Below are 17,853 nucleotides of genomic sequence, written 5' to 3'. Positions count from 1 at the left end.
CCTGTCTGACATCGTCCATCAACCTGTCCATCACCACTGCAAACAGGAAAGGGCTCAGGGCCAATCCTTGATGCAGTCCAACCTTCACCCTAAACCAGTCTCTCTTTCCTACTGCACACTTCACTGCCGTCACACTGTCCTCATATATGTCCTGCACCACCCTCACATACTTCTTTGACACACCTGACTTCCTCATACAATACCACAACGCCTCTCTCGGCACTCTGTCGTACGCTTTCTCTAAATCCACAAATACACAATGCAATTCCTTCGCTCCTTCTCTATACCTCTCCATCAACATTCTTAAAGCAAATAATGCGTCTGTGGTGCTCTTCCTCGGCATGAAACCATACTGTTGCTCACAGATGGTCACCTCTTCTCTCAGCCTGGCTTCCACTACTCTTTCCCATAACTTCATGGTGTGACTGATCAACTTAATTCCCCTGTAGTAGGTCTGCACATCTCCCTTATGCTTAAAGATCGGTACCAGCACACTTCTTCTCCATTCCTCAGGCATCCTCTCACCTTCCAGAATTTAAATATGACATCAAAATATGATATGCATGGAAAAGAAATTAAGCATGAATGTCGAAAATAGTGTGAAAGTAGATTGAACAACTGTAAATGTTTGCGTCTCATCATAAACACAAGTCAAACACAAGTTCCTTGGGTTAACATACTTCTTTATTTTCTTCATATATACATAAAATCCATTACATCAAAAACGGTAGAACTCAACAGACTCGTTTGCCTTTTATTTTTCTGTAGCTATCTAGAATAACACAGAGAAAATCACACACTCCTACATAGCTATATAGTTTCATCTGCCAACTGTTTGAAATAGATTCACATAATAGGCAATATTCCAAAATAAAAATTGTATTTTCTGAATGTGAATTCAGGAAGAAAATCAGAGGGAGAGAGAGAGACGTTCACGTAAATGGATGGACATCAGAGGACATCAGAGTTTCGTTTACTTTTCACAATGTAATATTTTTAAAATAAAGTTTTATATTCAATTACAGATTTACATATATACTGTTGTATGAAATGACATCGGAGCAAAGCATCAATTCCTTCAGACACATCAAGCAAAAAAATATTGTCTGTCGGGAAAAAAACGATTGTTTATTCTCCGTCATATATATAAGCTCCACTAGCACAGAAAAATGAACGATTTCTATACATAACTTTTATAGACTATTTGCATTTGCTTATGGGTTTATATAAAAAATAATGGCTACATGTGGATCCTATTTAACTAATGGCTGGTTTTAAAACATGATTACAGCCTTAAAATGTCTTCCAGTAAATGTCTTCAAAATAAACAAATCAGTAGCAATCTATGAAGATAAATAAGTACAAAAGAACCCTATACTGCACATATTACTATCTGCTAGACAATCCCCATCACCCTTATCCCCATCCACCCCCTTTTAAAACAGAAACAAACCAAATCCATTCAATTAAATACCTTTTAGATTCTCAATCCTAATTGGTCAGAAAAGGCAGTAATTATTAACCCATTTACTAAAGCAACGGCTGACAGAGTAACTCCAGATTTATATAAATTTTCTGATATGGTGTTGTTTTTTTATAGATACACTATATTTCCAAAAGTATTGGGTCACCTGGTAATAAGAATCTTATGTTATTTATGAGCATTGCATTCCACAGGTAGTCCGAATTTGCTCTTATAATTCCCTCCACTCTTCTGGGGAGATGTTCTGCTAGATTTTGGAGTGTGCTAATGGATATTTGTGTTTATCAGCCATAAGGGTATTAATGAAAGGCAGGTACTGATGTAGGTGAGGAGGCCTGGGGTGTAGTCAGCGTTCCAATTAATCCCAAAGGTGTTCAGTAGGAATGAGATCAGAGCTCTATAGCAGGCCACTCAAGATCTTCCTCTCTAAAGCATGTAAACCAGATCTTCTAGGAGCTCAATTTGTGCACAGGGGCATCGCCATGCTGGAACAGGTTTGGGTTTCCAAGCCCATCTAAAGACGTTCTATACAATGAGTGCCTCTAGCTTTGTGGTAACAGTTTAGAAAAGAATAACATATAGCAGGAAAGGTCATGGGATCTAATACTTTTGGAAATATAGTGTATGAGTGACTTAGGAACTGGTGAACTATTTTTAAAGGAGTCTCCAGTATCAGCACTTGATAATGGACCAGTGTTATTTTGTATAAGCATAAATATACGTCTTCAGGCAGAGGAGATTCTTGAAAACAGACAGAATCAAGCTGGTGAATGAAGAGCTGTTACTACAATTACTATATACTATAATTACTATTATAGCTGAGATATATTTGAATAAAATGTAGGATAAATGTTTGGATAAAACTCTTTTTACAGGTGACGCGTCCCAATAATTGCATGTTGTAAGAGCAACAAAATATTTCAGTATGTGCCATTCAAGGTAAATCATTGAATTTTTCATTTTGTGTGGAATTATTCAATGGAAAATATTTGCCCAGTTTAGTTTGTATGTATGAATTTGAAGGACTTTGTAAGGTACTGTGCTTTTTCAACTGCATTAATCCATCCAGATGTAACCTTAATATCTATCTTTCAAACTTTACTCTGTTAAAAAGCTAGCAAGCTAGTTAGCAAAGGTCCTTGCGTAGAGATGCAGTATGGCTACAAAACGGGGCGGTTGGATCAAGTGGTGTAAACCAGGACATGTTGGATTGTATAATAAATAAAACCCTATTACACAGAGCTATTTATACAACATACGATCACCATTTTCTTTACATCACCAGCAAGAGACCACCAAATGGACTTGCAGAGACACAGGGTAATTCTGAGGGTAAAACACGCGTCTCTTTTGTATGGGTAATGAGTGTATGTGGAGGACCTGTGATCACACGTGTGTTAGCGGCAGTGTTTTTTGTGATTTTTTAAAGTATTCAGTCCTCAGTTATTAATTTTTTAATAATTAGCGCTTAACAAGATCGATCAATGAAGGTTTTTGCTTTTCAGTGTGGCATGTTTTCTTGGTGGATTCCATATTGTTCTTTTTTTTAATGGCGTGATACCTTTTTCAGCTAAGGTCTTTCCTTCATATTCACCTGAGCCTGTAAATGTATTTCTTGGATTTTTAAAAATGCTAGCAAACTGGCTAGCTTTTCTTTGCTTTTGTTCAAACTTGTGCTTTTTAAAATAATAATAAAAAAAACCCTTTCAGCTCGGTCGCTTTATACAGTTTGGCTATTCATTTATTGAATAGTTGTGCCGTGTTTAGCACCAGACACAAGAGCTTCTGATAGTTTTAGGGTTTTTCCAAACATAAGCTCTAAATAAACTAGCGAATCCACTTCCAATCTGATTGCTAGCCTAATAGATGAAGGATTTATGACCAAAAAAAAATGCTGGTTTCTGTAAAATGCCGCTAGCAAAGCCCATCCGCATCCAGAAAAAAGCTAACATTGTAGTCAAGTCATTTCTTTTCCCTTCAATGTCCAGTACGATCGCAATCAATAGCTTAATTAGTTCAGCAAGGCCTTCGCTGCTGTGCTTGCTTATTGGCAGAACATAATATGTCTATTTTGAGGAGCCCAAGAAGAGGGGTTTTGATTACTCTGGCAAAACACCAGACAAAATGAAGGTTCAAGGCAAACTGGTATAATCACATGGTGTATGAAAATCTCTTTAAAAGCTAACCTCATTCTATGCTTGGTTCTCCTTTTTTTTAATTACTCTTCCTTTTAAACTTAAACAAAGCTCAAACACGATGACCAGAAAAGCCAAATTAAACAGTCTAGATGGCTGAACTTGTCAAATGCATGGTGATTTCTGGAAACGTCATAAAAGGTGTGTCACCTCACAGAACTCCAAACACAACCTTACAACTCCTTTTATTTCTTTATAAAGTTAGTACTCCTGACGCTGGTATCCTGTCGACCCGTCGAACATCCCTTCCCCATTAGGTTGCTGGTACGAGCCTGTTTCCACAGGGCTCTCGGGCTCGTCGCCGGTGGTGAAGGCGCTGTACGGAGCGGCGGCCGCATCCTGGCTCGGATCGGTGTAGTCCTGCGAGAAAAGCGCCGAATCCGCCCCCAGTTTAAAGCGCTGAAAAGCCAGGAAGGACTGTCCTGCCTGACCATAGAGGATTGGGTTTGAAAAGGGTGGTGTTAAACGTAAAGCCAAATGTAGTGGAAGTAAAATAGAGAGGAAAAAAAAGTGGATGGAATTGGGTTTCAAATTATTGAATGGATATAAACCCACGATCCATGAAAGTAATTAAAGCGAAAGTGGTGTCAGTAAAAGCAAATCAAAGGAAGGGTTTGGTGTAAGAATGTGAGAAGGAGAGAGGTGAGAAAAAGTGAGACCATAATTAGTATTTTGCATTAATTAGAAGAGGTAATTAAGCAAGAGTTATGTGTGTGTGTGTGGGAGGGGGCATTTTTGGCTTTAACAAAAGCTCGTTTGTAAGACAGAAAACAGGAGAGAAGATGTTAGCAGACTGCCTCACCCTCACAATCAAACATGGCGGTGGAAGCTTAATGGTTTGGGGTTGTTTTGCAGCAGTGAAGGTTACAGATTTATTCAGGGTGAAAGCAATACTGAACCAACATGGCTTCCATTCCATACTTCAACACCATGGAATTCTGTCTGGACTGCGGCTCATTGGAACCGACTTCAGCATAAAACAAAACAATGACCCAAAACGTACATTTAAGCTCTGTAAGCATTATTTAATGAGCAAACATCAGCTGGAGTGTATCTATCATGAAATAGCCTGCCCAGTCACTCCACCTAAATCCCACTGAACTGCTTTGGGATGTACTGGATCACAAGGTCAGAAAGTAATCTCCAACTAGTTTTACACGAGTCATGGCAAAATACTTTATCTGAATAAATGTTTGGAGAAACAAACTGTTTAGATGCCCAGAGTGCGTAAAGCTTTTATTTATGCCAAGGAAGGATTTTTCAATGAAAATAAAGCTGTACAATTATATATTAGTTTGGTCAAAGTAAATACCGGTAAATTACGTTTGTTGCATACAAACAAAAGCAATATGCACATGTCTCTCAAAAAACATAAATCTACTAGGAGTTTTCAAAATTTTTGACAGGAACTATACAGTATATACTCTGTGTATGTATGTTTATACTGTATGTCTAAAAAACATTCGTTTTCATGAAAATCCAGTTGGTTCAATAAAGGCACACTAAATAAAGCCTTGTCTGATCATCTGATCTCATCTGATCATGTCTGATTATATGCAATTTGATATATTGATCAGGATTAAATCACTTTTCATTTGAAATCTATTGTAAAAAAAATGCAATTTCAATTTAACACAATACCTGATAAAACATTACTGAGACATAATGAGAAACTGTCCATAATCTCATTCGTGGTGGAAAAAAATATGCATATTTTTTAAATGTATCATACTAATTGAAGTGTCCCAAATTGAAGTAGTACGTACTACACACATAACTGAAAGGACAACTCGAAGTTTCATTTTCCTAAATAAACTGTGACAGAGCTCCATCTTGTTTTAGTTATTAGTTTGTGCATAATAGACAGGCTGTGGATGCTGAGGTCTACACCACAATGGTGCATAAACCAAAAGCCGTACAACAACAAATGCTGACTTAAGATCTTGTAGCTAAGTTTAAATTTTAATTTGTTTAGAGCAAGAGTCAGTTGTTTGCTATTTATTGCCAAAGGAGCCAGAAGCAAACAATAGTGTATAAATGAATGTCACATACAAATCTCTGTAGAAATTTTTATACAAAAATATATATACTGTATAAATAAATTATATATATATATATATATATATATATATATATATATATATATATATATATATATATATATATATTTATTTATTTATTTATTTATTTATCATATCAATCTAGGCAATTTATTTGGTCCCTTTAATTTCCTGATAATGAATTTCTTTCTTTCCTCATAGGGCACTTATAGGGCTGAAAGCATAGAAGGAATGGTGTGTATGTATGTGTGTGTGTGCGTGTGTGTGCGTGTGGTGACTGTGTAAGCCTGTGCAAGTGTGTTAGCGTGTTAGAGATAAGACTGAGGGCTGGGAAGGGAACAATTTGATGTATTCCTCTTCAAAATTCACTGATTGGAGCCTTTTCAAAGATAACCATGTAAGGGCTGCCTGAAACACACACACCCACACACACACACACACACACACACACACACACACACACACATGTACCCACACACAGCGATGGAGATGAGCACACATGAGCATTTACAAAGTGCTAAATATAGTGACCATGCCTCCATGATAGTTCCAGGAAACCCATATCTTATTGTTTGCAGTGAGCAGGAGTATGTTCAGTAATTCTGAATTTTCTGAGAAAAAAAAGCAACAGACCCAGGTAAAGATGGAGAAAAAGGAGAAGGTGATGGCAGCACGAGCAGCATCTGCGCCCTCCTTCAGGGGATTGTCCTCCGGTTTCGCCACCTGCCACTGGTTGGTCAAGAAGCAGAAGCCCACAAACCAGACGATGGACCAAAACACTGAAGTGAGTAAAAGAGAAAGAGAGGCAGACAGAGGGGTAGAAGGAAACAGCATATCAAGTTATTAAAGTGTTTTCCTTTGTGTAGCAGTTTATTGAAATACTGAGGGGCAAATAACTCAACATACAGCCATTATTGTTAAAATAGCTGGCAACAAAAGTGAATGTTGAAAAATGCAAAATGTTGAGTTCTTTTTAGAAGACAGTAAATCTGTACTCATATACAAGCTATAGTAATGTCCCTTGAAAACATATAATAATATGAAATGTGAGGGCTGTACTCACATTCGAGAGATACTGTATCTAAAATATCAATAAAGAAATCAGAATGAAAAGATGTCTAGCCCTACGCTTCTGATTCTTTCGCCGAATTGTATACCTTTGTGCGTGTCTATTACTGTTTTATGGATAACAATAAAGCTCAAAATGCCACATGATGCACCAGCACAATATTTCACGCCTCTGCTTTCAGTGCAGCATTTCCCTCCACTAATAGGGACACAAATTCGGGACAAATACAACAAAATACATGCAGAAATGACACTAAAGATGTTCGATTTCTGAAAGAGTGAACGAGTCAACAGTTGGATAGCTTTAAACTTAGCTCTTTGTTAGTTACTTAGTACAAGTAATACAGCATTTTTTTAAGTAATTCAGTTTTACTTCAATTTAATTCATATCTAATAACTCCACATAGAGATCAATTTCACTTAAAGCCAGGACTGTCTCTCACCCGACACTGCGACATCCGCGAGAACAGCTTTCTTACGATCCTTTACACTGCTGATCTGAGGAAAGTACACGTCCAGTGCCAGGAAGGCCATGCAGCAAATAAAGGCCAGCGTGCCCATACCTACAGCATAGTTACAAGCATTCTGGTTGCGGTTGAACACGCAGTACTCCACCACCTCGTCCGGCCTGTTCACGTATCCCTCGTTAGCAATGCAGCCGAATATTACTAACGAGAAAAGCTGTCAGGGAGAGGGAGAGAGAAAAAACATGGGTATGTCTGTGCTATCAAAAGATTGTAATTCTTGCACAATAAAAAACTCTTAACAATCTAAAAATGTTTTAAATGTATTTCAAACAAATCTCTCTCATTCAGGTTTACTGCTACCTTTTACAATGAAGACAATGAAGACATTCACTATGATAAGAAGGATTTGTTCAGTAAAGAAAGAAAAAGCAATGGGGCATGTTGTTATGGTGCAATAATCAATGACAGTATGATGTGGCTTAAGGGTAAATAGAGGCCTGTTTTATTAGTTCGTTTTATTTTTCATGTCGTATTCATTATTTTGTAGATGTAACTGGTTTACAGGGTTCCAAATAGATGGGTATTGGTGTACAGAGTGAAAATTGTGTAGCTGTATATGGGTGTACAGAGTGGACATTGTGTAGATGTATATGGGTGTAAAGAGTGGACATTGTGTTGATGTATATGGGTGTACAGAGACAGTGGACATTGTGTAGATGTATATGGGTGCACAGAGTGGACATTGTGTAGATGTATATGGGTGTAAAGAGTGGACATTGTGTTGATGTATATGGGTGTAAAGAGTGGACATTGTGTTGATGTATATGGGTGTACAGAGACAGTGGACATTGTGTAGATGTATATGGGTGCACAGAGTGGACATTGTGTAGATGTATATGGGTGTAAAGAGTGGACATTGTGTTGATGTATATGGGTGTACAGAGACAGTGGACATTGTGTAGACAATGCAATAAAAATGGTCTTAGTCGTTTCCTCTTTTACTATATGCTTTATTTTTCATGACATACCAAACCAACTTGCTCGTACATCTTTAGAAGAATATTTTATTTTTAACTCTTAAAATTTCCCTCAAAACGGAATAAAATAAGTAAAATGTGAAGCTAAAACTAAAAAGCTGAACGTTTTGGGGAGCGTTTCCCCCCCCCCACTCCTTCCTCTAGAGCAGGTGGTGATTATTTTAGAAGAGCAGATGGGTTTGGGGTGATAAACGGATACACAGAAGTGTTTGTGATGGAGCAGAAAGCATGACCGCAAACCCTCACTTCCTCTTTTATTCGCTCAAAAGAAGTAAGCAAGGTCGTCAGAACTCCAGATGGAAGAGCCATATTGTATTATTGGATGTGGACAGTGAGGTATCTTATGTGGAGTGTGAACATAAATAACCACAAACAGTTCTTTTTCACACTTTTCCATACACACACTTTTCCTTGTGTGTGTTTGTTTGCTAAAGATTGCTAAAGCTGAAAAAGTTTCAGAAGTTAATCAGTGGACCTACTGCCTACAGGGAAGCGTTTTGTTTCGCCTGAGGGAAAGATTACTGTTTTGGAGTGTATGTGTGTGGGAGTGTGTATTGTGCCCAAGGCATTTGTTTGCCAACAGTAGCAGGGATGTGTGTGTGTGTGTGTGTGTGTGTGTGTGTGTGTGTGTGTGTGTGTGTGTGTGTGTGTGTGTGTGTGTGTAGTGATCAGAAAGAGAATGCTGGGTGCCTCTGGTGGGTGCCGTGGTTTGTACATCTGTTGACTGCTATTCCGACATTAAAGGACCCCATGCTGTGAAGTGACAGACAGACAGAACGCTGTTCTTCATTCATCTCTCTCTTTTTTCTCTTTTTCATTGTGTTTCTCTGATTAGCAGTCCTGCAGGGCCGGCTATACTGACTATATTCTATGTTCAAATAAAGCTAATAGCTAATTTAAGGTATCTGAGTCAAAAATAAATAAATAAATACTTGGAATTCCTGCTCCAGAAAGTGTAGAATTCCAAGTGTCAGAAAAAAAAGGTAAAAGGTAAAGGAAACATCAATCTGCACAGATATATAATGGTGTATAGAAGATAAAACATTCACGATACAGTGTTGAGAATGCTAATACATCATAAAATCATTATGGCTAGCAAGCTTGTTGCTAACGATGCACTTTCATGGAAGCGTCCTTCAAAAGCTTCCAAGTTAAGAGGATCCAGGGAATTATAAACATCTTGCATTTGATTTATCACAATATTAACTTTCCTTACATCCTTTCTTCCTTCCTTTTTTCGTCACTCCTCACTTCTTTCATACCTTCTTCTCGTACTTACTCCTGTGTATGTGTGTGTTAAAACATAAAAACCTTGGCCAGGAGCAATTCTTTTGAAAATGGTTTATCGTTCTCTTTCATACCCAGTGTGCACAATAATGTATGGCATTATATAACTGACCTCTTACATCATATCAGATTCTGATCTCTTACATCATATGATATGGGGACACCGAGGACAACTGGTTCAGTCTTTCTGTCTGAGAAAAAAAAATTGTGTAATTGTAAAATGATTGAAGCTTCGCTTCATCGCTTCTCCCAAATATTAAAACAAAAAACTCGCAATGACAGCAAATTCCGCTTGATTAGCAAGAGGTACGGTGACAATGCCATGCTAGTTCTATATAAATGCTAGCATAACTAACCAAGGCTAATAAAAAGGAAACTGAACAAACTATCAATGTGATCAATCGTTCAAAAACCTAATCACACCAGGTTGTTTGTACTATCCACTTTTCCTGCTCACAATGTTGCCTCCTCTTCACCCACAATCCCCTCCCTCTACTGTCTCTCTATCTTCTTCCACTCTATCCCCATATCTCCTTGTGTTTGTGTACATGCCTAAGATCAAATGTTTCTACAGTATATCCAAATGCTGGATATCATTACCAGCCCTGAAAGATGAGCAAAGTCAATCTGAAGCATTTAGACAATCTGCTTCATTCAGTTATTGTGACAATGCGACCCATGCTGTGCGCTAAAATACGGGAACAAATAGAGCCAAACATCCGAAATCTGCAGGTGAACCCGGCCCGTTTGATGCGACCTCCTGGCCTGTGAAGTGCTGTAAAATATATTAAATGAGATCAATTTCTCATCCTTGTTAAAAAGCCATTCTAGGCAGCTATTTGGCTAATTTGAGCTAGTTAGAACAATGCTAGCTGGATCAACAGCACTCTGGTAAAGGCCAGGAGGTCGCATAAAAGGGTCGGGTTCACCTTCGGGTTTCAGATGTCTTTCATGTCACGGGGAAAAGTTGATCAGTTAAAGTTGATGTGGGGAAAAATAGACATGAATGCCAACTTTTTAGAGATCTAATTATTGACCCCGCATCGAATTTGACTGATCAACTTTACCATAGGATGCAGCGCTCTTCCACAACGACCCTCCTCCATCCTCAAGGAGGGACGTCTCACTGAATAAATCAAGCCATAGTGTTCGTATTCATTTAGCCACTTAAATATTACATGCTGTAAATGCACTATATTGACAAAAGTATTGGGACACCTGCCTTTCCCAGCCGTATGTGGTTATTTCCCAAACTGTTATCGCAAAGCTGAAATTACACAACTATATCAGGGGTCTTTAAATGGAGTAGCATGAATTCTTTTCCCCTTCACTTGTACTAGGAGACCCAGACCTGTTCCACCATGACAATGATGCACAAAGCAAACTCCATGAAGATATGCTTGTTAGAGTGGAAGATCTCCTGCTCTAGAGCTCTGACCTGAACCCTACTGAACACCTTTGGGATAAATTGGAACGCTGACTGCAGCCAGGCCTCCTCACCCTCACCTACATCAGTACCTGCCTTTACTAATACCCTTGTGTCTGAATCAGCACAAATCTACACAAACACACTTCAAAATGTTGTGGACCATCCATCCATCCATCCATCCATCCATCCATCCATCCATTCATCCATCCATCCATCCATCCATCCATCCATCCATTCATCCATCCATCCATCCATCCATTCATCCATCCATCCATCCATCCATCCATCCATCTATACCAGATCTCAACCCAATTGCACAGTTATGACAGATTTTGGAGCAATGTGATCTACTTAATTGTCCAAAAAATGTATCATTCACTATGGAATATATTCACTGTTCTTCATTCAATACAACACATAGAATTTTGCTCATTTATAAGAGAAAATTATTCTACTAATATCTATATGATTGTGTGAGGATTGCAGTGTGTACTTAGGACAAAGTCAACTATTTCTTCTTCTTCTTTTTCTTTCGGCTTCTCCCATTAGGGGTCGCCGTCTCCACACACCCCTGTCCTCTACATCTGCCTCTGTCACACCAACTACCTGCATGTCTTCCTTCACCACATCCATAAACCTCCTCCTTGGCCTTCCTTTTTTCCTCCTTCCTGGTGGCTCCATCCTCAGCATTCTCCTACTGATGTACCCCATGCTCCTCCTCTGCACATGTCCAAACCATCTCAATCTCGCCTTCCTCACCTTGTCTCCAAAAACGTCCTACATGCTCTGTCCCTCTAATAAACTAATTTCTAATCCTGTCCATCGTTGTCACTCCCAACGAAAATCTCAACATCTTCAGCTCTGCTACCTCCAGCTCCACCTCCTGTCTTTTACTCAATGCCACTGTCTCTAAACCATACAACATCTCAGGTCTCACCACAGTCCTATAAACTTTCCCTTTTACTCTTACAGATACTCTTCTAACACAACAAAGTCAACTATTTAAAGGAAAAGCTTAGAAAACAGTCATTTAAGGCAAAGGACCTTGTCCCTAAGTTATTGATCACTCTTTAGTAGCTCACACATGGTAAAGATTCTTTGTCTGAAAACAATGAAAGATAAATATATATATATTTATCTTTTTATATATAAGCTACATAAAAACCTTTCCGTAGGTTTACAGGTTATAATTCATGAGTGTTCTTACTCAATAACTGCGAAAGGTTATGCATAATTAGGCTAATTTCTAAACACTTCCAGATCACATGATGCCACATTCAGTATTGATGCAGCTTTTGTTTCTCAAAGATGTGCACGAAAAAAGGCTTGAAACCGTCAGAGGATTTGTTCAGCAGCCATCACATGTGTACGTAGTTAAATAAAAGTATAATTAAATCCGTTACTTTATGTTGGGGTTTTTTTTCCCTTTAATTTGTCACTCATCTTAGACTTGTAATTACGGACAATTTGTCAAATATGTATACGTTATGATGAAAAATTGGTTGCGGTGTATCCTAGAGACGAAGGAACAATCTTACGTCTGGTCTGTTGCTTTGCATTCGGGATAACACACTCTACCTCTATTAAGTATATGCCTGCTTTGTCCTCCTCCCTCGTTCTCTCTCTCTCTCTCTCTCTCTCTCTCTCTCTCTCTCTCTCTATGTCATTTCCCCTGTCAACCATTTCTGATTTTCCAGTCCATACCACCCCTGCATGATAACTCTCTCTAGGTGATGATCCCATTGCGGCACAGCAGAATTATGGGATAGCGTGTGCGTCAGCAGCATTGCGTCCGTGGCTGTGTCGCCATGTTGCCATGGCAACTCACGGGCCTTCTACTGATGGTAATGGAAAGCAGACTGTTTGTGTGTTTGTGTATGTAAGTGTGTGTGTGTGTGTGTGTGTGTGTGTGTCTGTACGTTAAAAGCCAAGTGATTTGTGTCCTGGTTTTGTCACAAAAGCTCTCATACCCATTACACACTGATCTTAATTAAATGGCATCTCAACCCACCTGGGAACATTGTTCAGAATGTGAAAAGAATTAATGTCTTTTAATGAGCATTCGCCAAAAATAAATTCCACCCAAATTCTACTGGATTATATGCAGAAGCTTGAGAAAGACCTGTTTGTGCCTGAGCAGAGCTTTGTGGGTGTGTCTGATGGCGTACTGATGGACAGCAGCATCTCTAAAAACAACTCCTTAAGTGCTGGTGCTGGAAAAATTGCGACAAGACTCATAATTTGACGTTGATGTCCAGTGACTGACTGCTGCGTTCATTACCAGAACGTTACGCTACTGTATGCAAAAGCGATGCATGTGTGGTTTAGTTAAACGATCTGAAATTCCCTTCACGTCCGCTCATTTCACAATGTTGACTCTCCTACTAAATATTTAGCAGTGCTGGTGACACCTGGCAGGATCAGATTTTTAGGTTCTAATGCTATGAGAATTACCAGGAGCAGCTATAAACAGTCTTTCCTTCGCTATCATTTAGGCATTCCCTTGTTTTTAATGATCAGTGAGCTGGATCAAGGGAAATAATGTGACACAGAATTCAATCTCATCATGGCTTTTTAGAGGTTCAGTTTAAATGGAAAAGAAGGGAAGTGGTAGCTCAGTGGATATGATTTTGGACCTTCTGATCAGAAGGTTATGAGTTCAAATCTTAGCACCATCCAGCTGCCATTGCTGGGCCCTCGAGCAAGGCCCTCAACTGCTAAGATGTAAGTCTGGATAAGGGCATCTACCAAACCGCATGAATGTAAATGTGATTGTAAGGAAGGGAACTTGGCACAGAGCAGGTTGTGAGAAAGCAAGAAAGGCAGCTGGGTGCCCCGAGTACTGTGTTAAATGGTGAAATTGTCCAGAGAGACTGGAACAACTGGAACTGGCCTAGCATCAATTTATATTAAATCAACCGTATAAGCTCTAGATATTAAATTTCGATTGATATTTTTGTAGACTTTATTTGATTAAAAGACAAGAGGTGGAGCTGGACGTTTTGGAGACAAGGTGAGTGAGATGGTTTGGACATGTGCAGAGGAGGGACATGGGATATATATGTGAGAGAATGCTGAGGATAGAGCCACCATGACGGAGGAAATGAGGAATGAGAAGGTTTATATATCTGGAGGACAAATGTAGAGGACAGGGGGGGTAGAAAAGAGGAAGAAGAAGAAGAAGAGGATTTTGGAAGACTTTATGTCCCACCCTTTCCAAACTGAGGCTCGTGCAAAACACAAGAAAAAACAGAGATGAACAAAGAAGCGCTTTCATGGGGCACTGGTAGCAAATTCATCACAGAAGCTACAACTGCAATTATATCCTTGTACAACTTCTATAATTATTAAATACGTCCATTTTTGAGACTCACATGTATATATGTCTTCATTTTGCACTCATTTAGTGCTGCTTCAGTCAGACTTGTATAGATTTTATAACACAAAATAAACCACTACAACATCTAGAAATCATGCTTTTGATAAGTGCCCTATACCTAGGTTTAGGTATAGAAAATAATAAAAAAAAAATATATATATATATATATATATATATATATATATATATATATATATATATATACACACACACACACACACACCTATGTAATGTAATGTACATATTGCTTTGTGCAATTTTCTCACCAATAATCATTCTAAAAAGATCCACAATACATTGCGAAGGAATAGACTGAAACCATGGCTGATTTCTTTCTTGCCCATACTGTAGATTGATGTCATGTCCGGTGGTAACAGTTAACTAGAGTGAACCATTCAGCACTTTCGATTTCCATTTTAGCTGATGGTTCTCTTATTATTGCACATGAAAATGTTTTTGGAAGTCAATAAACATGAGGAAGTACATAGAGCAAGCAGGCATTGTCCAATCAACATACGATTTACACGTGAGAAATGTTTGCGGAAACATACTGATGTAGCAACAAGCCAACAAAAATTTGATTATTTGTTTTGTTGCTATTAATATTAATGTATTAATTGATGTTTAGAGATTTTTTTTATTTTATGTAAAATTGATAAAGCGCTCAATGTGCATGAGGATCGTTTATGAAGAAAAAAGAAAGTTGAGAGAGAGAGAAAAAAAAAAAGATAAACACAAGGGCAAAAGCATCATCTTTGAGCTCAGCTGTTGATTTTTTTTCCCTCCCCCTGTAGATACAATTAAGCTTCTGCATCAGAGAACCATAGTGATGTCTCCTATAAATGTACGGTGTGTGTGTGTGTGTGTGTGTGTGTGTGTGTGTCTGTCCAAGTGTCTTATCACAGCATCCTCTCATCAGGACCATCATCTGTGATCATCATTGGCTGTCATGGTGCACGCGCACAGATCAGAAACGACATCCAATAATCACATAGAAGAAGTCACCTTGATGAGCTTCATGCATCCACTGATGCTTTCATGATTTAATGCAATCAAACCACCACGCGATGCGTACAACAAACAAATGCTTGTTTGTTTGTTTGCGTCCCAGGGGTTGAAATAGTAAATGAAGCTCGCGCCACTCACCCAGGAGACCATGCGGAGGACGGTGTGAGGTTGCTGCACGAACGTCAGGGGGTCGAAGGCTCCTCCGGCCCTGGCCGCTCCGTACGCCGTGCCCTCCATCTTCCCTGAGACAGAGACGGACTCGGGAGGAAAAAAGAAGAAGAAGAAAAAAAAGGACGATCGCACTCGTACTCGCGTGAACGTGTAGGCGCGCCTCCCAGCGCGCGACACTCCTCGTGAACGCGCAATTCTTCCACGGCGCGCCAGGCGTGCACTTATTATTTACAATTTACCAAAAAAAAAAAAAAAAAAAGTATATGTGAAAATTATTTATAAATGTATTTATAAATGATTTAAATAACTAAAAATAATTAAAAAAATATACAAATATCATTACTGTTATTGTTATTTATTGAAATAATTCATAATTTTTATGAATTTTTATTAAAGTGTACAAATTCAATCTTCAACAGAAATATCAATATCATATCAAATAATCAACAAATCATCAGCCTTTTTTTATTTATTATTTAACAAGCTAATTTGTTATATATTTGTTGCCAAGTAAAATAAGTTATAAATAAGGGGTATATATTATGTTTAGTGTTTCCTGTGCTAGCTGGTTGACTAAACGGGTGTCTTCAATAGTCAGACACTAGACAAATAAAATAGATAGATAAAAATAAACATCATATCACTTAAATATTGCAAATATAGCAATTTTTTATTGCAATATATTTATATAGCAATAATAATCTGGGTAATTAACAAAGCATTTATGGCCCCTAGTGGTAAAGATCAGTACTGCATTAAAAAAAAAAAAAAAAAACACATCCTTGGGCAGACCAATCAGAGTGCAGAAATTGCCCTCGTGCTGTATCTTGAACTAATGGGAAGCGTTACATTCCCGTTGCTTAGCAACGCGCTTGTGTGCCGTTTTTCCAGTCCGGAAGAGGGAAAGGAAACAGCTCTCTCGAAATTTATAAAGAAACAAACGGAAACAGATAGAAGTTAATTAAAAAAAATACAATTTAATGTAAATACAGAAATGGTGAAATTACGAGCCAGGTGTATTCTTGTCGGTAAGAAGAGTTTTATTATATATATAAAGACTCGCTAACTAGTTATAGCGGGGCGTGTTTTTTTTAATGGTTCCGTCCTGAATGACTTCACTGTTCTCAGTAAAGCTGCTACAAATGAACTGTTATAACACCCTTATTTGTCCCAATATAAGTTTTATATTTTCGATCATTCAAAGTAGCCCCCTTTTGCTTTGATGACAGTTCAGCACACTTTTGGCATTCTATCATGATTCCAAACAATCTTAAAGAGGTGTTGAGTTCTTGTTGGCTGCTTTTCCTTCCTTGATTTAGATTGGGTGATTGTGGAAGTCTGGGCATCTCATACAGCACTCCATCACTCTCCTTCATGAACAAATAACTCTTCCATAACCCAGACGTCTGTTTGGGGTCATTGTACTGTTGGAAATCAAAGGACGGTCACACTAAGTGCAAACCAGACTGGATGGCGTTGTTTATGTAACTGAACAGTTGGGGGTTGAGGCCCTCGCTTAAGGACTCAAGGGATTTAAATTCACAAATTTCCATTAATCAGAACCATTGAGAATCCCACTGGACTCGTTATCAGACCACCTCATCACTTTCTAATGTGTGCTTCCTGTGTGTAGGAGATGCAGCGGTAGGAAAGAGCGCCTTGTCTCAGATGTTCTGCAGCGATGGCTCCCACTTCCAGAAGAACTACACCATGGTGAGAACACACCAAATAAATCGCATTCAGAGATTGAAATGACCTCAGTATCATCGAAACAGATCCAAACATCTGTATTAAGCAATGAATTAAGCGGCGTAATAAAACCCTCCGTTGTAAACTTCACCTTGCTCCTGAAAGAGGTTTTGTGGAAATCGAGATGCGTTCTGTACACGGGTTTCTCACTTTCGAAATGTAGTGTAATTTTCCATACTGAGAACAGGATTATGAGAGAGAGGGATGGGATGGTGTAAGATGAGACCAGGAGTGTGTTGTGTTGAATTGTGTGTCTGTGATGGTCATTTTGGTCAGGAGGTTTGCTATAATTAGATCATTTTTTATTGAATGATATTTATATTATGTTAATGTATTAAGACTGGGGTCACAAAGGACGTTTCAGTACATTTCCAGAAACTTTCCAGGGGAACTTCATCTGGGAAATCTTGGAAAAAAAATCCAACAGCAAACACTACATGGAAGGTTTCCGGACACCTGAGTTTACAATTCGTATGTGCTTTTTAAACATTCCAGTCCCCATTTGCTCTTATAATCCCCT

The 17,853-nt window shown here is 38.6% G+C and overlaps 2 protein-coding genes across 3 annotated transcripts in view; one reads left to right on the top strand and one right to left on the bottom strand.

The window, feature by feature from the left end:
- Positions 1 to 3,846: 3,846 nt before the first annotated feature.
- On the bottom strand, positions 3,847 to 15,768 carry LOC124392669 (synaptogyrin-1-like). Of its 2 annotated transcripts, none has more exons than XM_046859840.1 (4): positions 15,552 to 15,768; positions 7,250 to 7,487; positions 6,372 to 6,517; positions 3,847 to 4,104 (listed from the first exon to the last, which is right to left on the bottom strand). In XM_046859840.1, exons 1-4 carry the CDS (start codon positions 15,648 to 15,650, stop codon positions 3,880 to 3,882), a joined length of 708 nt encoding a protein of 235 aa, XP_046715796.1. In that variant the 5' UTR covers positions 15,651 to 15,768; the 3' UTR covers positions 3,847 to 3,879. The 2 variants fall into 2 exon arrangements, with proteins under 2 accessions (XP_046715796.1, XP_046715804.1); XM_046859848.1 differs by lacking the exon at positions 3,847 to 4,104 and adding an exon at positions 5,622 to 6,146.
- Positions 15,769 to 16,439: 671 nt separating this feature from the next.
- Positions 16,440 to 17,853, top strand: part of ift27 (intraflagellar transport 27 homolog (Chlamydomonas)) — a 9,381-nt gene continuing 7,967 nt past the window's right edge. The window contains exons 1-2 of the mRNA XM_046856036.1: positions 16,440 to 16,612; positions 17,218 to 17,297. Of these exons, the coding sequence (XP_046711992.1) occupies positions 16,579 to 16,612; positions 17,218 to 17,297 (114 nt within the window). The 5' untranslated portion in view covers positions 16,440 to 16,578. The remainder of the gene's footprint in view (positions 16,613 to 17,217; positions 17,298 to 17,853) is intronic.

This window comes from Silurus meridionalis, chromosome 1 (genome assembly GCF_014805685.1).
Source record: "Silurus meridionalis isolate SWU-2019-XX chromosome 1, ASM1480568v1, whole genome shotgun sequence".
In the NCBI taxonomy this organism is placed as follows: Eukaryota; Metazoa; Chordata; class Actinopteri; order Siluriformes; family Siluridae; genus Silurus; species Silurus meridionalis.
This window is presented reverse-complemented; position numbering and strand designations above follow the sequence as displayed.

Excerpts from the sequence above, each read along its gene's own strand:
- LOC124392669 (XM_046859840.1), bottom strand. The coding sequence starts at position 15,650 with ATGGAGGGCACGGCGTACGGAGCGGCCAGGGCCGGAGGAGCCTTCGAC. Across the intron at positions 6,518-7,249 it reads CGCGGATGTCGCAGTGTCGG|TGTTTTGGTCCATCGTCTGG; the intron begins GTGAGAGACAGT and ends TACTCACTTCAG. Across the intron at positions 4,105-6,371 it reads TTTTCTCCATCTTTACCTGG|GCAGGACAGTCCTTCCTGGC; the intron begins GTCTGTTGCTTT and ends CTCTATGGTCAG.